The following is a 24,749-nucleotide window of genomic DNA, read 5'->3' as shown; positions in this document are numbered from 1 at the left end:
GGGGGGTTGGGTTAACTGATGACATGGAGAATGACCTGACAGGTTTTACTGATGACAAACAGGAAGATTTCTGGAAATTGAATATTACTTGAAGGTTTTGACATCAGAAGCCATGCACTTCTAATGCTGACTGTTTAAAGGACTTCTTTTTATATGACAGCTGTCAGTCAGATCTTACTGTGAAATTTTTACCCAGGAAGAAAATGGAGGATGCTAAACACAGAAGAGAGTGAATTTTAAGAAAATGTAGTCCAAGACTTCAAAACTCAGCTTGTGGTTACATGCCTAGTTCAGTATCTGTCATTATGTTCATTTTTTTCCTGATAAATGTACTATGATATGTTCAAAATAGATACAGATTTATGATTCACTTTATTAAGTTACATTTTTTTAGGGACCACCCACTGCTTATTCAGTATTTTGCATTACAAAAAGTCGGTGTTCCATTACCAGCGTCTCTTAGGCAGGTGCAGACTCTTATTCTGGTTTCTACTCATCTGAATTTAAATGGAGTTTAGTCTGCAAATACTTAACGTGCAATATGTTGGCTCTTTCTGCAATAAGATAGTCCTCAGGAACTTGGAAGCTAGGTTTCATTTTCTGTCTAAAAGTTGCTTTGAGGTGATCTCTTGAAGGTTCTGACACTGGAAGTCTTCATGTATATCTTTCATTATTAAGTCAAGGGTCTGAGTTTCTGAGCACACTCCAAATCAACTGTTTGAGGTTAGTCTCTTAGGCAGTGTATAGCTGGCAGGCAGATTGCTGGTTTTAATGTTGCAGAGACTTTATAAAATTGTATTTGATTAAATGCATTTATTGACTTGAGGTATGTTTGGGATATTAAAAAGCTAAAATAGCCATCTTCAAGTGCTGTTAACACTTTGCCTTCATTCTCTAATCCATTATCTACACTGCATATCATTCATTCTACCATATGATAACTGCATATAAGCAGTGCTGGCACTTGCAGATTTTTGTTCCAAGATGGATAGGTGCCATTCTTTACAGATGCTTTCTGCTAGGACATTTTAGCTGTTCTTTCATAGGCAACAGAGCCAACAAAAATCCTCATTTTACTAAGGAAATAGGCTTGTTTCTTTGTTCTGACCCACTTCTTCCTGCTTTACTTCCCACATTCAGCCTCACAGTTCAGTCCTCTGCCTTCTGCTGTCTTTGCTATTCATTGCTCCCATTTGATAGTCAGTGTTAATGAACTAACCTGGCAGGAAAATACATGCTTTTTTATGCTTGATTTTCTTCTGGCAAACTTAGTGAACTAATCCATTTTTTAAAAGCAATTGCAAGTGCTGGAACTACAGCCTGGTAAAATTTCACCTCACAGGCAAATATACCTTGAATAACTGCTAAGTTTATGAAAGGTCTCAGGATGTCAGATATACTGACAAAAGTTTCTGGTAGAACAGCTACAAAACATTAGCCAAAACTGCAAGAAGCCACTGTTCTGCATCAACATACTTAATAGCTGCTTCTCTGTGTTTTCAAGGTTTTGTTTCCCTGCTGTGCTTAACCCCAGAGATTATTAATACAGTATTAATTAGTATAATTTCTGTTGGAATCTTTTTTTAAAAAAAATATGGCTATGGGACCTTTAATATTTTTATACATCTTACAGTATCATTGTACCCATCCAAACTTATATGATATCATCTTTCTAATAAATTTTAATGATTTTTCCTTTTGATGAATATATATGACTTTTTTTAAGAGGGCATCATGTTATTGGCATTCACAAGATGTTTATACTCTGACTTAATAAAAATGTGGGTTTATTTCACTGCATTGTTACTATACTTGCAGAAATTCAGGTTTACCTGCCAAAGAAGAGGCTTGCAAGGTGACTTTAAAATGATTATTTTTCTGTGTCCCAATCAGATATGAGGCGTGATAGAAACTCATACTTGATTAATTGCAAAGTGAAAATTGGTTTTATGGATTGCTATCTAAATAGATTCATTTATTAGTCTGATTAAACTTTAGAATTGCTTATTTGGTGTTGCTTGAATACTGAGCCCAAGATATTCAAACCAGGTTACATAGATGGGCTTCTATTTCCTTACGAATACCTAAACTAGTGGCCAGATATTAGGAATTTCTTAATTCAACTGATCAGCACTTGATCAGCTTGGAGACTGTAGAAGCCTGGCTGCATATGTTCTGCTTTTTCAAAATCATAATTTGAGACTTTCAGGTCTGCTATAAAATATTTTTACTCTGGTTTTCAACCTCCTGCGTAACATCATTTGGATTTTCATCCATAGAAACTCCGTAGCTTTATTATCTTTGGAAATGCACGTGTAAGAATATCACTTAAAAGTCTAACTGCATATTGGTAGAAGACTTTAATGCAACAAATGGACAAGCAAATAATACAGTTCCTACCTTTGCAGAACTGTCTAGAAATCCTTTGTAGCCATGGTGGACTAGAGGCTGAGAGAAAAGATAAGTGTAATCGAACACTGCATGATGTTGCCACTGATGATTGCAAACATCTCCTAGAAAACTTAAGTAAGTAAATGCTATCGGCACTATATAAAAATGTTTTTAATAAAGAACTTGTGGGACAAAAATGAGAAATATGGAAAGGGTAGTTGTCACTTCTTTGGCACCACAATATTAAATTTCCTTAAACTAGCAAGTTTCTATTCTTCAAATTTTCCAAAAGCATATGATAACATTTTGTTTGAGGTTATTAAATGACTCATATCTTTGTTTTTAAACCATTTGAAAAGGTGGTGCATATTGTACATGTGCAGACATCCATATTCTCTTAAAATTTCTGAATTTAATATTAGAATTACTTTTTCCAAAGCTGTTATCCTCCTCTTATCTTTTCTTCAAATTCTTGCAGAATTAGTCACTTAGTGGTGGATAACCATCAAATTTCTTCAGGCTAAGACAATCATCTAGTCACATCTGAATCTCTTTTTAAAATATAGTTTTATTTGTCACTTGTTTATTGTTGAGGGGATTGTTTGTTTGATTCTTCAAAAATGTCTTAGAGACAACATCGAACAACTTCTTCTTTCCAACATCAGTAACTTCTGTCAGAAGATGGTTATTCAGTTGAAACCTGTTATCTTCTTCCTTCTCTGTAAATTTTCTCAAAATTCAGTAGAGCAAACTGACCTGTGTATTTCTTGAGATAGGACTTAATCCATCCACTCACTAGTTCTGTATATATTTCAATGTATTTATATATTCAGAGAAAAATATATCTATATTTCTCTGTGTAGTGAAAAGTATTGTCTTTGTAGATTTGTATGCTTTTTATTTATCTACTTTTTTGTGTTTGTTTTGTGGGATATAGGGATGTGGGTAGTTAAGTTCCCTGATTATCAACAAATTAGCAAAGCTTTCTGTCTGCTGCTTCTGACTTTCCTCTTCAGCTATTATAAATCTCAGTTCTTACCATTTTACTGCAGATTCAGAGGGGAACAACTTACTTTCTGATAGAAACTTCTCCATGGTCATCTTCTTTATCAGTCTGAAGGCAATTTCTAATGGCTGAATCTGTAGCCTGTTAAATTAATGCTTGTATTATTTTCATCAGTCTTAGCATTCTGTTTCTCTGGTCATGCTTGTCATGGATCCAACTGCTCTTATCAGGTCAGAACCTTTGGTCTCCCCTTCTCTTCTATTCACCTTAAAAAACCAGGACTGCATTTTGGGTAAGGTGTGTATGTACCATTCTCTACCTTCATTCACAGTCCAACAAGGTTTTCATTGTAAGGAATTACATGCATGTAGGACAGGAGGATATGCTGCGAGAGATCGGAATGACTGGGGGCCGGGATTGCCAGCTCTGCTGTAGAGGTCACATGCAGTGAAGTTTAGACATATACTGTACCTCTGTCCTAGGGGCCTGTTTCCTCATGGAGAACCCTCTGTACTCCTTACAGTCTGTGCTCATTTCCCTGAGGTCCAGCCATCAGAAGGGCAAGCCTTTGATACATTTCTCACAATTCCACATCTGAAGGATGCCTTTGAGTAATCTTTTCCCTATGGTAGGCTACTGTGTTTAAATCAGAGCTTTTCTGACATCAGAAAAGCTTCATCGGTTTGTATAAGCTGAAGATCCGGCTTCTGAACACAAAAGCAAAACCAAGATCATGTTGCAAGATTTCATAATAAGCTGATTTTTTTTATAATAGTGTACTTATTTTTAATTTCAGGGACAATTTCTGAAAGGTATTGTTTTGGCATGAAAATTAGAAGATAGTTTCCTTTTCAATTTTAGTAACCTAAATGATCCCCAGAGACTGCTGCTTCTGTTGAGTTGTATTCCAAAGAGCAGGATTTAAAATAACTTCATTGTTTCTAGAATGTGCATGTAAATTTCCTATTTTCCCTTTTTAATATTTTGTCAATTTATTCTATACCAAATAAAATATACACTTTCAAGTGAATTTTTTCTCCTAGCTCTTAGCTTTTTATTTAAAGATGTTTGGCTCAGCTGTGTTTTCCACTTGTGCACTAGTGCCAGAAAATTCTTTTCTGAATTGTAATAAAAATGTGCACAAAAACAATAAACTAAAATATTAAGACACTGTCCACCATCTGTCTTAATTTATAAGCAACTAGTCTGTAAAGAGGAAATATAAAAAGTACATTTTTTCTTGCTTCCTGTTATTTAAGCATAATAATCCTGGTTGGTTTTTTTTTTAAAGATAGGTACCTTGATATTTTCATCACTGCTTTGATGTTGTAGTGGTGATCTGTGCTGCTCCTTGTCATTTGCTTCTCTATAGCAGGAGTTATTTTGTAGCTTTCCTTTGTAATATTAGATATTGGTCTATAATAATGGGATTATTTTAAATTGAGTTTTACAGTTTTTCTCATTGTTGGTATTTTGTTTTTCAACAGATGCTCTTAATGTACCTGTAAGGATTTCAGTCAGTGGCATTGAACTAGCCCATTGGGGTACAGAGGAATTTGATACAGAAAACACAATATGTGCTTTAAATATCCGCAAGCAGACGTCATGGGATGATTTTTCAAAAGCAGTGAGTCAGGCAGTGACAAACCATTTCCAGGCAATCGCTTCTGATGGATGGAGGAGCCTAGAAGACCTGTCATTTAACAGTGCTGCAGAATCCAATATTGGCCTCAGTGCAAGCAGTATATTATCTGTCAAACTAGGTATCAATATTGGTGTAATATAAGAGCAAAACTTGGGGGTTTTCTTAAATTGGTGAAATCTTGTAAGATAAAAGTATCTTTAGATTTCTGGATCTTTTAAAGCTTAGACTAAGAAAGACCAGTACTAGTTATGCACCTTTGAATACTGTTGGCATGAAAGCATTCTTTACTTTTATCTGCGTTTATGGCACAATTCATTAAGCACTTTAATCTTGGGGACCATGAGGCCCTATGTTAATTAGTCCTTTACTCAATTTAGTACTCTAGAGGAGAAATCAGTATCACAGGTGAAACAAAACTCTCACCTTGATATTGCGTGCAGTTTTGGGTTCAATGGCATAAGAAAGATGTTAAGCTCTTAGAGAGCATCCAAAGGAGGGCAGCAAAGATGGTGAAGGGCCTTGAGGGGAAGCCACAGGAGGAGCGGGTGAGGTCACTTGGTTTGTTCGGCCTGGAGGAAGCTGAAGGGAGACCGCATTGCAGTCTACGACATCTTTGTGAGGGGAAGAGGAGAGGCAGACACTGATCTCTTCTCTGTGGTGACCAGTGACAGGACTCGAGGGAACAGCCTGAACCTGTGTCAAGGGAGGTTTAGGTTGGATTTCAGGAAAAGGTTCTTCCCCCAGGGTGTGTTTGGATACTGGCACAGGCTCCCCAGGAAAGTGGTCACAGCACCAAGGCTGCCAGAGCTCAGTAAGTGTTTGGACAATGCTCTCAGGCACAGGGTGTGATTCTTGGGGCTGTCTTGTGCTGGGCCAGGGGTTGGACTTGGATGATCCTTGTGAGTCCCTTCCAATTCAAGATATTCTGTGTTACTGTGAAAGCAGTTTGAAGCAAAGCCCACAATGCATCTTTACAGTACATCCAGAATATACAGTAAATACAGACTGTAAATCATTGGCATAGGTAAACAGAACTACTGTTTTATATAACTTCATTTATCAAGGTAAAAAAGAGAAATACTTAAAATTTTGTGAAATCAGCTGAATTGCGGTGGTAGTAGTAACAGTTGTGTAGGTTTCTGAAAATTCTTGTAGCTCATCTTAAATCTCCTTCCTTCTTCCACCTGCCCATCAGCCAAAAAAACCCCTATTCACATTAGACTGGGCAAATATCCTATTTTACTCTATTTTACATGTAAAGATGTAAAGACAGGCTAGCTGTTAAACATTTTAAACATGTGTCTTGGTTGACAGAAGACATCAGTATCCTCAGTCGTGTATCAAATAATAGTGTGATTTAGTACATCTCATACGTAGAACTGGTTTATTTGTCAAATTTGTTAGCATATGCACACAATCTTCATAAGCAAGTGAATATATTTGAGCATAGGACACTTTATATAGATACAGGGAATATCTCTTTCTTTTATTTTTTCTTTTTAACAGGAAACGTTTCATGGTCAACAGGTCAGATTTTTTCCCAGCCCCCATGGGACTTTTTGAAGAACAACAGAGCTGAGCATATCACAGTGTTTTTGTATGGTAATTTTCAAATCATAATTTTTCAGTTTCGAATGTTAAGACACTCTGTATAAAATACATATTTTATCAGTGCTACTTGATTCTCAGAAATATCGTATCTAATTAATTTTTTAACTAAATTTGAAAGTATTGACAATATTTAGAAAATATGCTGGCGTATTTTTGCATAAAAGGTCCTACTACCTTTTTCAGTTATTTAGTAGTATCCATATTGCTTATGTCATGGGTAGCCATGAATCTATGGTGCTAGGTAAATGCCTTTCATTTATTCAGCATTTTAATTTACATAGCCTCTAATTTTAGGAGCTTACTGTAGAATACTGCATGAAAATCATATGTATCTATCAGACACGCATGTAAAACATGAGAGATTTAGAAAACTTATTTGTGTATCTCATTTTAAGGACCTCAAGAAGGCTGTCTAAATAGTGTGACTTATGCATCCATGATCCATCTTCAGACACTCCAGAATTACCTACGCCTGGTCAGTACTAAGCTAGCTTCTTTCAGTGTGCTAATTGTTCATAAAAATACTTCTCTAATAGTGTTGACTAAAAAAAAAAATCATTCTTTTACTCCATGAAAGAACATCAAGACTTCTAAAAAAATTAAATGGGATGAAAGCTGGTATTTTAAAATAAAGTTCCCCCTGAATCTTACCCTTTAACTTTAGTCTCATGAGGGCATTAACTTTCTTCTTTAAATAGCTGCTATCTGAGTAACTGAACTGCTTAAAAAATATATTAAAAGCTCTGTGATATCTTATTGCTCTCCGGAGTTATTTCATTCCACTCTTTGAGGGAAAAATAAATTAGAATAACATTCACATAAGAATGATTTGAAACTTAAATTTTATTACTAGCTTATATCGATATCTCCTGTAACTCTTAGTTTGTTTAATACCTCAAAATATAAGGTTAATTAGAAGAGTTAGCTTTCATAGATCATTTGTTTTAACACTGCATCAAATCAGAATTAGATTAGAATCTGCATGATTTTTACTGTGTCCTTGGATAGTATATGTTGTTAGAAGAGTTGTAATGCCTCAGGTTTCTGCTGTATTCAGCAATATTGCACAGTGATATGAGTGCTGACTTTTAGAGATAAAGTACTGACAGTACTTACTGACTTTTTAGAGATAAAGTAATTTTACAGTTGAGATAAATAAAATATATTTTATTCTACCACATTGTTAACATGATCCCATTTCTACTGGAAATAAAGTCCTCAGTCTAAGTCCTTAAGTTGGCAGTGAATTACACTGCTGATTTTGACATCATTCCGATACATATTTTAATTCCACATTAAGGAAATATTTGCGATTCCTAAACTCATTATTCCTACATGAATTTTTCAAGTTTTAAAATTTGTTATGACAAAATACCTTGATAGGTAGTTTTACAAATTAGGATATAAATTTATCAATATATTCCCAAGATATTGTATGCAAATATTGTCTACTTTGAAACTAATATAGTAAGGATTATCAACTCCAGTAGTGCAAAGCAAAGAATTTTGTCTGTTAGGTGCTGAGTGTGTCATCTAGGTAAAAACAAAATAAATAATCCAAGTCTGAGCTTTCAAGAATATTTTATTGTCTATCTGTAGGTTGAACAATACCGCAATGTCATTTTCCATGGTCCAGAAGGAAGTTTGCAAGACTATATAGCATATCAGATAGCATCCTGCATGAAGGTATTTACACAAACATATCAGGTAAATTAATCTATAAATCAGAGTTTTCACTATTTCACCGAATCTATAAATTTTCAACACAGCAAAAGCAAGTGGCTGCGGGATCCACATGTGAGATCGTTAAAGTTCAAGTGGATGCTGGTTTCTCCAAGGAGCAGCTTGCAGAACTGTTCATCAGTAGTGGTAAGGTTATTTCAGCTTCTCCATATGGGCAGACCAGAGACAGAAAGAGAAATCTGAATCTCATAAGCAAATATTTTATTTGTAGAATTACTTTTTAATAGAAAAAAACTACAGTTCAATGAGACTGAATGCTGTCTTCAACCTGCTCTGCAGTCGACCTCTATTCAAGTATGCTTTCATCCTGTAGCTTTCATTGTCTTTCTAGGTTGCAAGAAACTGAACAATCCCCTCTGACCATGTCTGTGCTCATGAACAAAAGCAGAGCCATCCCATCAGGTCATACAGGGCCATGCAGTGCTCTATTCTGTTTGTTCACATACTTCCTGGTATAACTTTAGTCTGTGGCAATTTTTCTCTAAGGAAATCCTGGTCACAGTTCGGAGGATAGCTTATGCCAGTGATTATTCCCTACATGTCATCTTCAGTGCCATCACATTGCTGGGAGAGGAGAGACCATTTAGTCAGAAATCAGCCAGGCTTTGGTGTTTGGCTTGCGGGCAAGAATGTCACTAATAGTCTGGTTTGTTTACTGGCTAGTGCCTCTTAGGAAAGCTGCTTCTGTATCAGCAACATACTCTTAGTTGTCTGTGCTTGCATTTCAGTGTGGTGCTGCTGGTTGAGTCTCTCTCATTTTTCTACCTGCTTCTTGCCCCATTGTTCTGCTACATTTCCTCTCCTAAGAGAACACTCCTCCTCTCTCTAAATGAATCTATCAGACACAGAGGAAGTACCTGTCTTCCCTGCTCTCAAGCTGTATCCTCCTAGTAAAACAGGGCAGTAATAGTCAGGAAACTGCAAATAAAAAGCAGTGGTCAGATACAGTCAGGTGCTGTTAGTTTTGCCCTTTTACATGTCAGTTTCCTTAATGACCATTTTTAGTACCACCTTCAAAAGGTTCTGAAACAATGGAAGGCACAATATACTCAAGATGAGTGTTTTGTTTTATAGATATATTACAGAAGTATTCACCTGGGATTTAGTGTTACAGGAACACATGCAAAGGCTGTTTTCTTTAAGCAATAATATATTAAAATCAGGAAAATTAAAGGAAAATAGCTGAAATGTGAAAAAAAGTATATACCTTATTTTGGTGCCTATTAAGATGCTACTGTGCCTCATACTAGCTCTGATTATTTGAGTGATTCTTAAAGATATTGAAGGAAGTTTTGAAGAGAAAATAGTAGCAAACAAATAGGCAATCTCATAGAATGATTAAGTTTCTTATAAACATGGACTATTCTGAAACCTTTTATCACTATATGGTATTAAGAGTACATGTTAAAAGTTTAAGATGTATTACAGCAAAAGAAAAAATATTTTCAGAGGTCTTTGCTATCTTTTCTGTTGTATTTATTTTCAGTGTGCTGAAATCTTTCCTATCTCTGAAGATCTGTGAAGATCCCATTATAGCTATTTCAAGAATTTATTTTAATCATAGATTTCATTTTTTTTCTTAATATACAGTATGATGTTTTTTCTATTGTTTGATTTTATGCTTTCAGTTTTGAACATATACAGTCTGTCTGCTCCTGTGAACATGTTAAGAGGAAAAATTTTTTTAAAAAATCCTTTGTTGCATTAGTAGCAGTAAAAACTGTACACCTAAATGTCAATTTTCCTAAGTAAACATTAATGGGATTTTTATATTTCAGCTTGTCTGATCCCTGTCAAACAGCCTTCTGTAAACAAGACAACCATTGTGATTTTAGAAAATCTGGAGAGAGCTTCTTTGTCTGAATTACTAGGAGATTTTCTGGCAGCTCTTGAGAATCGGAGTTCGGAAAATCCTTGCACAATTCAAAGAGGTATTTAAAGTACTTGAGATGGAGAAATGTTTTTACTACAGTACAGTTGTATGACAAACAGGGAACAGGAGAAAAAATGTAATTTGTTTGGTTTTATATTTTATTGTGAACAGTTGTTCTTAACAGAGATAGCATGTTTCAAAGCTAATTTATGGTGTTTTGTGGGTTTGTTTTTTTTTTCCTAACTGTGTCACTGCTTCTTGCTTTCATATGAAATCATGTCAAAGGTTTGAGTATTTCAGTAAAGTGTTTTTATGGTTCCTTTTTAGCAAATGGAGTTTCTGGTGCTTTTTACTTTCATGAAAACTGCTTTTTACTGGGGACAATCGCAAAGTGTCATCTTCATGGCTCTGACCTGCTGGTTCAGCAGCATTTCCGTTGGGTTCAACTTCGGTGGGATGGGGAACCAATGCGTGGCTTGCTTCAAAAGATTTTAAGGAGAAAAGTTATAAACAAGGTAAGAACTTGAATCAGCTTCAGTAGTTTTGCTCATCACCAGGTCTGTGAAATATTTATGATGGTAATGCCGTGTAGTGGGTTGACTCTGGCTGGACGCCAGATACCCACTAAAGCTGCTTTTTCACTCCCCCTACAACTGGACAGAGGAGAGAAAAAAAAACCAGCAAAGGATTCATGAGTTAACAGCTGGGAGAGGTCACTTATTGATTACCTTCACAGTCAAAACAGACTGAAACTGGGGATATTACTTAGATTTATTACTAACAGGATCGTAGCAAAAGAGCGAGAAGTAAAATAATCGTAAAACCACCTTCCCCCACATCTACTTCCTTCCATGTTCTCCCTCCTCTCCAAAAGAGAATAAAGATGGGAAGACTTTTTTAACATTAACAAATAAATGGAGATGGGAAATTAAAAGAAAGATGTAGGCAAAAGAGGAATTGTGGACTTTTGAAACATATTTGGAAAAAAAACATTCCAGTGTGATAGCAGCCATTGCAGACAGTCAGGCAGTGTTAGACATAGGGAGGGGGAGTTTAATCAAAACAGCTGCAAAGGAAAATAATCTTGGCAACAGAGTTTTGAACAGGCTTAAAAGGGGAGATTGTTCTATGAATAGAAAAAACTGTCAGTAATAAAGAGTACTGTTGTGGGACAAGAGACCTATTGTCAGTTCTGAGTGTTCAGCTGGATGTATCTTAGTTATCCTTGTGGATGTCATCTCCTGTACCCTTTGCCACAGTTCTCATCTATAAAAGCTTACTGATTCAAAGAAATCCTGAAGAGGAAGTGTGTAGTAACTGTACATTTCAGCTATGAAAATGAGGAAATTTAGAAACATTCCTAGGTATTCTTTAATCACAAGAAGAGGAATACAAAATACAAAAAAAGAATCATGTGAAATGTATCTATGAAACTCTTAATCGATTACTTTTCTTACATTACATTTTTCAGGTGCATAGTTACTTATTTCTGAGTCCATATAGGCACAGTAAGCTGGAATCATTGTCAGTGGTTGTCTGATTCAGAGTATGAATGGTTAACACAATCCTTGCCAAGGATGGGGAGGGTGGCCATTGTTTGTAGGCATGTTATGGGGTCAGCTGTAGCTGGTGTCTTGCAGATAGACTGTAGTGTTGGAATGAGGTACAGACCAGAGAAAAGTGCAATAAAAGTATGTAGCAGAATTCTTCTCTATCCTCATGAGGAGAAAGGTTGTATTCTCGAACCTACAGTGGAGAATATCTAGTGATCTAAGCCTCTTCATAAAAAGACAGAAACACTTTGATCACAGATCATTCAAGATCAGAGAGAAGGACTGTCTTCAGCTGAGCCAAGAAATGCAGCAGTGCAGACAATAGCAGAAGCAGGGGTATTCTGGCTTGCTCACAGTCACAGTCTGGGTCAGAGTTATTGTGCTAAAATGCTTTGGCTACAAGAACTTGCAGCATCATGTAACAGATGTCATTTTCAGGCTGTTTTTTAGGCTTAAACGAAATCCTTAGTCTCATAGGTTAGAATGTGACAATGTAATAGGTTTCTACCTCTGACTGAAGTTGAACAGAATTTGGGTAGTAATCTCATTAAGTTTATTTTCTCTCAAGCATATGTGCAAATGGTTTCTATATGGAGAAAAAAACATGTGTCTTCCTGTATATTCCTTAATTAAATACTGAAATGCCCAGTGTGCTAGCACATTTTTTTATAATACATACATGTGCCATATGCAAACTCAAATTCCAGTTGGTATGGGACTTAAAATAGTGGATTCCAAAGTTAAACATAGAAAGAAGATTAGTATGGTATAAAAATCTAAAGGAAAGTAAAAGCACATTTACTTTTTGAACAATGGACTATTTCAAAGATCCTTGCTCTGTGTTCTGATAATTTGTTTGTGCCTTAATATTCATGTTTTCGGGTGAAAATCTCTTTTCTCCCTAATTGTAACTATTAGGATATATGGGAATATGTTTTTCTACATTAACTTCACCTGTAGACTCTGTTAAGAAGCTCAGGCTTTGGTGCTGTCAGTTACTATCCCTGCTGTGTCTTTTGATGCTTCCTTTAATTTAAACTGTTTCAGAGGATAATACTAGGATTAGAATGATGGAGACTGTAATTCAGAGTCAGAGGAAACAGAAGATTTTTCTGGTATTAAATAATTCACCTGTAACAAGGCATACTAAAAAATTTAAGTCTTAGAAACAGGCATCTTTCTTTCATTGCTACTAAATCTAAAATCAATATGGAAATCCACTGAGCATATATCTGGATCAGACATTCCTGTTCAGTGTGATTGGATGTTCTTTCATATGCCTTATTTATATCATATGCATTGCATAGGATATGGTATCCTAAATATTTTAGAAAAGCAGTGCTACCAAAATTTGTGTCTCAGTTTCCCACAAGAAAGTAAAGGCACGTCAATTTATTGATAAGGAGATATCTTTTAAAGTGTAGTTGGGCAAATAAGTTTTAATACAGCAAGACTTCAGTATACTCCATTAAAAATGTTTGACCAGTTTTTGAGTGTTCCTAATTTTTGTAATAGCAATACATGAGTTAAAAACCCCACAAACCTGAGGGTTTCAAGGAAAGCGTTTGCAGCTCTGGTCTTATGTCATGTCAAACATGTTTTCTCTCTGCAGTTCAGAGGCAAAGTACCTCCTCCATGTGATCCTGTGTGCAAGATCATAGACTGGATTCTTGCTGTTTGGCACCAGCTGAACTCTTGCTTATCACGTCTAGGAGCACCTGAAGCACTTATGGGGCCAAAACATTTCTTCTCTTGTCCTGTGGTGCCAGGGCACAGCCAAACAACAGTCAAGTAAGATTTCAGTTTCCTGTTTGAGGCTGTTCAGTGCCAACTAGATACTCACTACAAATTTAATAGTTGTGTCTTCTCCCAAAGTCAGTCTTATTGTGATCTTTCAGTTATTTTCTGACACAGAGGTTACAAGATTCAAGAATTCTGAGACTGACAAGTTGGTAGAGTCTCCTTTTGAAGTTGTATATGAAGAAAGTTTGGAGAATGATTTCTCACTCATTTAAATACCTGGTATAATTTTAAAACATACGTACAATTTCACAGATACATTATCTTAGTAAATAAGGCAGATATATACATTTAGTTATACATATGGTTAGATGTCCAGTAACATAAGAAAATATTTTAAAATGAGGAAAATTCTGGCTTTTCTAGCCTGCAATTGCATAAACATCTGCTCACATTCCAACTGTAAATGCTAGCAAATGATACAAGAAATAGTAACAGAATTTTAGGTTATATTAATTTCACACTAAGATGTTTTTTGGCTATATTAGAAAGGTAATAAGCCCCTAATTAAGATTCAAACTTATTCAGAATTCAAAGAATAATATTCGATTCTGGATATGTGACATAACTTTTCTCACCAGGCTTCACAGTATTCTCCTGAGTCACCCCACGTCTGTTCCTTCTCTGACCTTTCTCCCTGACCTTTCTTCCAGGGGCCTTTGCTTAACATGTGCAGTGGTTGTCTCATCTCATGTTCTGTCTGCAGATCTTGATACATTTTGCTTATTCACTTTCCTTTTTTAAAAAAAGTACAGATTATCTAATCTTCAGAGTAATTATCAAAGTCTAAATGTGGATATAACATTGACTTGAAATTTTATGGGTGCTGGGAAATAAAAAAAGAATAAAGTATACCATGCATCTATCTCCCGTCTCCCTCTTGAATCATGTCCTCTGAAGTGTTTTGATCATTTATTTATTTACTGCACTGGCATTAATAGAGGGCAAAAAACCCCTATTCTTTAGATGCCTTAATTATACATGTATTTCTCCTCAGTGTAACTTTGACTGTTTTCACAAATGCTTTATTTTGAGCACAACCCCAAAATGTCTTTTATTGTAGTCATATGCCATCTGACTCCTCATTTTAATGTAGTTTTTGTCCACTAATAAACAATTAAAAAACACAGCTCCAGTGAACTGGACACTTTTAGTTTAGCAGCATGATGGCTAACAGTGTGGTCATCCAACTAGCAATAAATAGCTTTTAATTAGCAGCTCACTGATTGCTGTTATTTCAATCTAATAAACCACACCTGTCCTCTTGCCCCTTCTCTCCACTGTGCTATTCTGCTGCTTTTTGCATTTATTAAAGCTTCACTGAGTCAGTCCAATTCACTGAGGCAGTAGACAGTTATCTACAAACTGGGTTTGTTCTGGGGTCAGTATCAGCATGAGGCAAGAGGAAGAAGCAGCAGCAGGGAAAGGAGTGAGAAGGCATGACAGGAAATTGTTTCCTGCTGTGTTTCATGTAGCATCACATGTTTTGGTGAGTAAAGTGAATTAATAAGGAAAATTTTAGCTATGTATTTTTCTTGGGTTTGAATTAAAGGGAATTAAAGTTGATGTTCTAACAGCAACGACTTTCACTTTGCAGAGGCAGGGCTGTGCTATACCTTTCCTAAGTATCAGCTATATTCAAGAATGGGGGATTTATCAAGATGAGTGCAAACTTATAATTGAATTTAAATACTAGATTTGAATTTTATTCAGGGAGCATGGCATTGCACAGCCCATCAGTTGTTAACTGTACATTAGAATGGGCTCAATTAGTTTTCTCTTTGCAGTGTTCATTTCTGATCATTTATACTGGCAATATTACAAAATCTCAGAAGCTTTCACAGGCAGAAGTTGAGGGAGAGAGTTCCTTACGGCTAAAATAAAAGCACTTGTTTATTTTGGTAGCGTAACTCAGCTAGCAGAAGGAAACTGTAGCTGCATCTAACACTATCTACACCATTATGCAAAGGAAGTTTCAAGGAATATCTCCAATGTGCATTTTACATTGTTATTTTAACAACTGTGCTAATTATTTTTCTAAGTAATGTAACTTTATAAAGCTTATAAAAGCACTTTATAGCATGGTTATATACCATAAAAGCTCAGTCTTATGCCTCATAACTGACCAAAAATACATCAATCAAATGATTCATGCATTCTAATTTCAAAAAATTAAAAAGAAAAAAAAACGACAACAACAAAATCATCATAATATTTTGGGTAATAAGATGTCTTCAGTGTATCAGTGTATTCAACAAAACGGTCCACTTAAGTAAAACATTTTAGCCTTCACTTTTTCTGAATGGATTTCTGCAAAGCATGAACACAGCATGATAGCCTGTAATTTCTTACAGACCTTTAATAAAAACCATCTGACTTAATTGTACCATCTTCCTCCTGTAAGAGGGTATAAGGAAAACCAAAAAGAGTTGGATTTGATGTAAAAAAGATTGTCTCAGTTGTAGATGTGAGCTGAGCTCTAAGGCTGAAATTCCTAACCTTTATCCCTAGAGTTATAAGAAATACGATTTTTTTCCTAACACAAATATCTCACTTCTGTGCTAAAATGTCATAATATTTCTCTCTTAGAAAGCAAAAATCCTAGAAGAACCACGTCCCTTTGAGTCAAATTTTTGTAATCAGACCCAGTCTCTAAACCAGATAATCTGGAAAATCCAGAGTATCCCGGTAACACAGATCAAATAGACCAAATAAACAGAAGGAGAGTGAGAGCACAACTGCTGTACAGATAGAAATGTCTTGTAAACTGAAAGAGTTTGGAAGTGAAAGAATACTGGAAGGAGGACAGTCATAAGTGAATATCTCCTTTTTCCCATGCTGGCAGCAAATAGGCAAGGAGAGAACACCTGCAAGCATGGAAACTTCTCTGTGCACTTTTTTTTTAACATATATATATATGCATAAGCATGCATCTTTCTGGGACATTCTTTCTTGTAGCCTTGAAGTGGAAAGGATGTTTCACAGTCTTTATCTGAATGAGGAAAAGCATCAGGTAAATAATTTGCTAAAGCACCAAAAGCAACCTAAAGAAAGTTAGATCAAATAGTTTAATACAAAACAAACAAATAAACTTTACCTTAAATAAAATCAGTCCCTCTCTGAAATGGGGTGCCATACAAAGTCCAAAATATACATGCTTCTTAAAAATGCAAAATCTGATACCCAAAGTATAAAATCTTGGGGTTTGAGAATTGTCTCTGAAGTTGATTGGTTTTGTGCCTACAGGTGGATGTCCAAGTTATGGAATGCTGTGATAGCTCCCAGAGTTCAAGAAGCCATACTGTCCAGAGCCTCTGTGAAAAGAACATCTCTACCAGGACAAGCAATAGCCAAAAAAAGCCCTAGCCAAGGGCAACAGGCTGTTGTTAAAGCTGCTCTCAGTATCTTGCTAAATAAAGCTGTTTTGCATGGCTGTCCTCTACCCAGAACAGGTAACAGTGAACTGTCTGAAAAGCAAGTAGTTGTACACTGCTGAACTGTGGCTTTTAACTGCTTGGTTCCTTTTTTAAAACTTCCACAAAATGTTACTGTAGTTCTGATGGGAAGTGTGGGTTAAAAGTATTTACAGTCATTTAAACTGAGTAGTTGTATAAGGTAGTCCAAGAAGAACCATTTGCAACAGGCAATTCTTCTTAACACTGTTCTGTGTTTCTTTCAGAGCTAGATAATTACATAGCAGATTTTAAGGGAGGAAATTTTCCTTTGTCCGTGGCTTCAAGCTACAAAAACTGTAGTAGGAAAAGAGGTGAGAATGCTTCTTGGAGAAAAGTGAGCACAAGTCCTCGCAAAAAGTCAGGCCATTTGTCCTCCCAGTCATGGAATAAGCAGGAGACAAACGCTGAAGGTAAATAAAGCTTTCTGTTTTCAGTTCTGGAAGAGGAGGGGTAAGGGGAGATGTTAAGCTGTTAGATTCAAATCAGACTTTCTTCCTACATCATGAATTAAAAATTCTCAAATAAATGACACTCATGTTTATGTTCACCAGTAAAAAATTATTTACTTCCCCTCCCCCAAATTATTTCTTTGTGACTGCAAGGTGTCCTAAGTTTGTTTGTTCTAGTGCCCTTCCTGTTGTCTGATGATGAGGTAGGCATTGGCTCAGATGGTGGAAAAATAAGCAGTGGTTCCACCTCGTATCACAAAGAATGATATATCAGTCTCTATCCCAATACCAGATGAGAGAAAGCTTTATTACTTTATCAATACTCCTTAGATCTGCTCCTGATTTATAGTATACGTACTTCTTTGAGTTTTCTTCAACTTACTTTATAGCTTCTCTACAATAATTATTACTATGTGAATCCAAATAAAAATAAATGAATACATTCATCTTCAGATCATGCATTCCTTCTTCAGTTTTATTAGAAAGATTAGAAAAATTTTGTTAGAAAAATTTTCACTTAAATTGCAAAACATAAATGTAAAAAATTCTGTGTCACAGATACTGTGAATTTTTCAAGAAGTTTCCACATCATTTTCAGTATGCATCTTGATAAAGAGGACTTTTTATGACTGGGTCTGTGCATGTGTATAAATGTGAAAGTTTTATTAGTGGCTGACACTTTTGAAAATTCTTTCCACCCTAAGATCTTAAGCCAGAACAAGCAGTTTATTACACAGAGATAATGTCTGGATATATGCAGAAGCAACATCATTCTTTCAAAGGACACATATTTCTAGGAGGAAAACTTAATAATAATATAACTGAATACAATATGAAACAGGAAAATTTCTAGGGAACAAAATCAAAGTACTTACTTTGCTTTCAGAAAATGAAGGCTGCTCCTTCACAGGGAAGATTTAGGAAAGGAGAGAAAGAGTCTTACACTCACACACACTTTAGGAACTGTAAGATTCTAGCCTCATATACAAAAGACTGGAATACTTGATGCCTGGTACTTCGCAATGTTAAATTGAGCTATTCATTTTTTCAGCCCTTGTTCAGAAAGAAGTCTGCCTTTTCTGAACTGCAACTCTAATGTCCTCATTGCCAGTTCTCTGTTTGAATTGTGAACTTATCTAAGCCCGCTAAGAGGATTTAAGAAATAATGAACATAACCTGAAGTAGAATGGTTGATGATGTATTTTGTACCTGAAAATGTTCTTGGAATTCAGTTAATATCTGTGAATATAAGTAAAAAAATGGAATGGTCAATACTTTTAGCAGCCTTGCATTTCTGACTCTCAGAATCAAATGCTGTTCCTGTTTCCAAGGCAGGATAAATTGTTTGATTTTACCTCCATAAAACAAACTTAAATATTTTTCTGTTGACAAGTGATTTCTCTTTGAGAGAACCAGCAAGGATGGTTCAAACACCTCAAACAGAAACCTCATGTTCTGTATTTCACAAAAGCTTGGGCAACTCATGCCCTATTTGCCGTTTTAGCAGTTCCTAATGCTACTCTGAACACTTTCAAGGGATGTAGTCTGATCTTTGACAGACTGTGTTGACATAATTAGCTAGTAAATGGGAACACATTTTCCCTGTTTATCACAGATTTTAGAATGAAGAAATCAACGCACATGGTAACACACTAAGAAGTCAATCTCTCTTTTATGCAGGTATAAAATCTAAAACTGTATTGCAACCAAACTGTAAGAAAAGAGCTTCTCCCACCACAAAGTGAGTTTTAATTTCTGGTACTTGTGACACTTAATAAAAAATAAAGATGATAACATTGTGTTGTAAAGCAGCACATTACAATGAAGAGATGGATAGTTTGTATTTCGTAATGTTTTGGTCCCATGTCTGCAGAAAAGAATTATTTTTAATTTTAATTTCTGAGAGGAAAATTTATGTACTTTGATGTAATTTTAGAATCCATTTCTGTGATTCAAACCTTGCAGCAGTACATGTCTTTTTATGTAACAGAATAGTCTAAGACTTAAGAATATTATGCAACACTTACTCTGCCTTGAAAATTGACCTTATGCTTTTCTCAACTAGCATTATATTTTAAAAACTCCTCTGGCTATTTCAGCTTGCTGAATAGCAATTCAAGATGGTACAGTACATGTTCTTTAGTCTAAATGATACAGAGTTTCTCTGAGAAAGTGCACAAATTAGCCAGAGGGAACTGCATTTGAGACTTTACTTCAATCTGAAATCTCAGTTCTGCCTTATTCACAGGCACAGAGAAAATAGAATATTTATGCTTCCAGTATGCCAGAAGTTTTTTTAACTGTTTGGAATTCATTCTGAAAAGGAGAGTGGAATAAAATTGATTGCTCCATCTTAAAAAGAGGGGAGTCTTTGAAGATATTAGGCAGAAGAATCCTTTGTTAGAATTTCAAAATGGTGAGAATAACTTGTATCGAAAGATCTATTATGAGATAACTATTGACAGTTATTACTGACTGTTAATTAGATGTTGGTTTTTGTTTGTTTGTGGTAGTAAAGGTCATTTGGAAAGAAATTACTATTTTTCAGGTATTGATATTTTTAAATTCTATATTGTAGCTTAATTTACATGTTCTCTCCATTTGTTTGTTCGGGTTTTTTAACCAGATCTTCAGGGAAGGATCATCTGAGAACATTACATCTGGAGCAAAGGCTCTCTGTTGGGTCTGATGATGAAGTAGATCTTGTGCAGGAACTTCAGAGTATGTGTTCCAGCAAATCTGAGCCTGATATAAGCAAGGTAAATGCAAAGCTTTTAAATAATTTACTACATTACCATATTCAGTCATTTGTTACATGTTTAAAATGAATTTTTAATTTACAAGCCCTGCTTTAACTGAAGAAAATTATTAAATTATTTGGGAATAAGCCACAGTCAACTAATAAATTATATATTTGAGGGTAAGTGTTCTGGTTTAACATACACTGTTTTAAATTACACCTTCACCAATTTTTGCAGTGAAGGCTGAAATTTACAAGTTCATAGAATCATAGAATATGCTGAGTTGGAAGAGATGCACATGGATCACTGAGTTCAGCTCCTGGCCCTGCACAGAATCACAGCATGTGCCTGACAGCCTTGTCCAAACACTTCTTGAACTCTGGCAGGCTTGGTGCTGTGACCAGTTTCCTGACAAAAGGAAAGTGGTCTTTGCAGTATTGTTCCCTGAGTTATGTTTCATGCTATCATTGGTTCCACTGGGAAACTGTTTTGTAGTCTTAAAGACGCAGAAAGCTTTCCCTAATAGGTATTGAACATATTTGGTTTGTTTAATGTAATCCTATCGGCCATCACAGAACTGGCTCAGAGCTCCTGTGCAGTGTAGGCAAAATGCAGTTTGCTGCCCCAAACAAGAGAGAATGGATTGGCCTAATTCTTTTTCTTTAGCAGTGGCAGAAGAGGGTGAAGGATGCTTGCAGGGCTCATAGATCTGGGCTAAGTTCTACACTGGAATGGACTATGGGTGGTTATGGGAGGCCTGTTGAAGAGAAGAATCTCTCATTTTTCCTTCCACATCAATAGCTGAAGCTATTTATTCTTTTCCATCTTTCCTCCTAATACAGCTGAAGTAGATGGCTGTGACAGCAGGCTGTGTTCACACCACAGCAGCTGTTGTAAATATTTTAAACACAGATAGAGTCAGTCTTAGGCTACTGTCCAGTTAGGCTGTGCATGACGTCTTCTAGGATTTTCCTGAACAGGAGATCCATTAGTTTTGCTTTATTAAGTATTCTGTTGATTCTTAGAAGACAATCAAGTTTTTATTAAAAAAAAGAAATATTGTGTTTGGGAATATTTTCAACCTATTTAATGAAACTCTTTATTATGGTGTTTTGTTTTGAGTTGTTTTTCGTAAAGTATTTACGGTAGTTGGATGAGTCACATGCACCAAGCTGGCAAGCTAATCACTAGTCAGCAGGGATTTACCGTAGCTATCCTTGAAAGAATGGGATGTGCTTAAAGAAATGGTAACCAACTTAAAGTTGTGTTTAATAACATGTAAAGTGTAATTGCTTGTTGATGACAATTCAAGGAAATATGGGTTAGATAAGGAAGGAGATAGATGTCATGTCTTTTGTTCGGTTTCCTCACCATGGGTGGAACCATCTATGGCTGGAATTTCTGTTAATTCTCCAGCTGCCTAGTAGAGCCTTGCAGAAGTAAGGGTGCTATTGCATTTTTTCTTTGTGTGATGTTATTTCAGGCTACCAGCAGAATAAGTACTCTTGCTCATTAACTTACCCTTACACTCAAATATGATCCTGCTGTCTCCATTAGGTTGGGATTGAGTACTTTTGCAGTTGCAGAGTGGAATCAGATCAGCTTGCCCCAGGATACAATACTTAGTTTTAAGTGATGAGGCAAGGTTGAGCAGGCTCTATCTGTTATTTCCCGGTCACAAGGCTTGATAGAAAATAGTAGGGAAGAAACATGGCAGGAGGAAGAGAAAAAGATCATGCCTTTCTCTAGTGTTCCTGAGGGCTGGATAAAATTTAATGGGAAACTGTCCTTAAGCTCCACTGAATAGTAATTACTCTGAAAACGTATGTTTAATCTTCCTCTGACAATAGTCAATTTGAAATCTCTATCTCCCACCTACAAATGCACTCAAGAGTAAAGGAGAGATACTTTAATTGTTCTTTGGATATTTATGCATTGCATTGCACAGAAACCATGAAAATAAAATCAAGCCTCCAAAATTTGTTGAATTGAAACATAACCTCTATGAATAACCATTTTCTTATCTTTGTTTAGATTGCAGATTCTAAGGATGAGTTATTGATGTTCAGTAACTCTCAAAACGTTCCTGTATTTTCACTAAGTGGTACTAACCCAAGTAAAACAACAGCACAAAAGGTAGGTGAAATGAGTTTTGCAGTAGAATAGGGAAGATGTCTTGAGTTTCTCCAAAATGTGAATTCCTGATTGGATCCTAAGAATTAGTGCTCTGTTTATTACAAGAATAAACTGTCATGATTCTTAGGAAACTTGCTAGACATACTATGCCAAGTTTCTTCCATGTGTCTTAATAGAAGCTAAAGATTTATTAAAATAATGGATGTATTTACTTCAGGTTTTATGTTTATGTAAAACCCTAGGCCAAGTATTGTTGACATTACATTGACATTATAAGTTATTTGCATCAGATATGAAGAGAAATAAAAAAAGGGTTTATTGTTTCCATTCAATTAATGTAATTCAGTAAGTTTGTAAAGGGAAAAACTTTTAAAATTCTTGATGTAAAATTACTGGCTCCTCTGCTGTCAAACGTCTCTGGGGCAGAAATATTGAGAAGACATGATGTTGCCAAAGTGTGTGAAGAACAGCAATTTTTTAAGGCTATTCAGTTCCTTTTTTTTACCTAGCTACTTGTTAAAACATACAGTTGTCTTGCCATATTATTTATGTAAACAAACTTCAGAGTAGTTTCAGAGTGGGAAGATAAGCTGAATTCTACTGGAAGATATAATAAGTCCACTATCATTGTCTTTTCAGAAATTTATATTATTGGTTTTGGGTGCTAACATCCCTACTAAATATGAAGATGAAATTATATCCTGCTCAGTTTTCATTCTTTGGGTAATAAAGCAAAAATTATGCTTTCTCTGTTGTTAAACTTCTTCCCCTTATCTTTTTTGCTCCTTGTGATTTTGAGCATCAAGAGAGGTTCTAAGCTCAATTAACCTTAGCCAGGGCAGAATCTGTGGTCTGTGTTCCCTTACCAGGCCCTCTGTGTTCCCTTGGTATGGGTCTTCTAGTGGCCAGTCATGATGCTTAATCTGATAAATTGTTTTCTAGAGACACTATTTTCTGCAGATACAATGAAATAGCCCTGAAAATAGCTTAATTCACACACCTTAGCATTAAAAACACTTAAGTTGGATGAGTTACCACTTACAATTCTATTTCTCCATATCCAAATATTCAAAATGTTAGAATACTTTCTATAATTTTAGTAAAATCCAGAGAACAGTCTCCATTAACAGAAACAATATTAACCTTGCAGATCCACATGTAGGTATATTGCATTTGAATATTTCACTAAACATATAAATTTCAGGCATTCCAAATCACATAGTAGTGATGCCTGGATAACGTGGCAGGTCAGCTGACCTGCCTGTTCCTACTGTAAATTTTTCCTAGTGATTTTTTTTTTCTTTTTAAAATTCCTTCTAACAATGGAAGGCATAACTCCATTGACCTGCAGGTAGACAAGCTTAGCTACTTGGGAGATTTTTGAAGAACTTGATCAAAAGATTTCATACAGATTTTTAAAAAAAATTATCTTTGTGGGGAAATGTTGACCAAAATGAAGGAAACACAACCCAACCTTCTGCTGTAGGGGAAAGAGATCTAACAGAATGACAAGCTTTGTTGCTAGATTTAGTGATTACATCAAAAATTTAGAAGAGCACGCTCTCCTTTGGAAGCAGAAGTCAAACTTTTAAGGGCAATTGTAGTGATGATGAACTGATGCCAGAACTGGTGAAAGGAAGAAGGATTTGAGATCAGAAAAGCATCCTTTTCTGAAAATGAAGAGAATCCTGTAGGTAACAAAAGCAGCACTGCATGAACAGAGGAGATCTTATCAATGGTAACGAGACAAATTACTTAAAAGTGCAAAACACCCATAATCAATTATTTGTTTTAATTGGCTGGAAGAAAAACTGCTTTCAAATATGTGAAGGAGAAAGACAAAACTGATGAGAGATGCAAAATCTTTGATCCAGGATGCAAACAAATTGATGGAATCAAGGATTAATAAGGATCAGACCCATGAATGAATAGTGTTTTCATGTCCCCAGTCTTTATGTGAAAAGCAATAGCTGATGGTGAAAATGAACTTTTTAATATTGCTGCCCAGAGGGGGATCTGGATCCAACTGATGCTAACAGATAAGGTCCTATTTCTCCTTTTTCTCATGAAAGATCCATGTATTTTAGGCCTACCTAAGTTCTTTCTCCTTGCCTGTAGAGGAAACAAAGAGTGAAAGCATACCTAACTTTGGCATTTCAGATATCTAGATTTGGGAAGGGTGAATATGGTCCAGATTTAAAGAATGGAGCTTCTTAGCATAAGTAATTTGAGACACTAAAATCTAATTTTAAGAGAACAATCTGTAAGATTATGGATTGCAATCTATAAGATTATTATTACAATCTATAAGATTATGTAACTAGCATTTAAAGTTCCATTCTTGAA

The 24,749-nt window shown here is 35.6% G+C and overlaps 1 protein-coding gene across 1 annotated transcript in view; it reads left to right on the top strand.

The window, feature by feature from the left end:
• CTTNBP2 (cortactin binding protein 2) overlaps nucleotides 1-24,749 on the top strand; it is a 77,643-nt gene that overhangs the window by 50,834 nt on the left and 2,060 nt on the right. The window contains 14 exon segments of the mRNA XM_027659356.1: nucleotides 2,409-2,526; nucleotides 4,885-5,160; nucleotides 6,549-6,644; nucleotides 7,049-7,128; nucleotides 8,253-8,339; nucleotides 8,423-8,522; nucleotides 10,175-10,327; nucleotides 10,597-10,784; nucleotides 13,435-13,613; nucleotides 16,869-17,074; nucleotides 17,302-17,487; nucleotides 19,207-19,267; nucleotides 20,153-20,285; nucleotides 22,302-22,403. Coding sequence (XP_027515157.1) covers nucleotides 2,409-2,526; nucleotides 4,885-5,160; nucleotides 6,549-6,644; nucleotides 7,049-7,128; nucleotides 8,253-8,339; nucleotides 8,423-8,522; nucleotides 10,175-10,327; nucleotides 10,597-10,784; nucleotides 13,435-13,613; nucleotides 16,869-17,074; nucleotides 17,302-17,487; nucleotides 19,207-19,267; nucleotides 20,153-20,285; nucleotides 22,302-22,403 — 1,965 coding nt within the window.

Source organism: Corapipo altera, unplaced genomic scaffold, assembly GCF_003945725.1.
Source record: "Corapipo altera isolate COAL_440 unplaced genomic scaffold, ASM394572v1 1, whole genome shotgun sequence".
Lineage (NCBI taxonomy): Eukaryota > Metazoa > Chordata > Aves > Passeriformes > Pipridae > Corapipo > Corapipo altera.
This window is presented reverse-complemented; position numbering and strand designations above follow the sequence as displayed.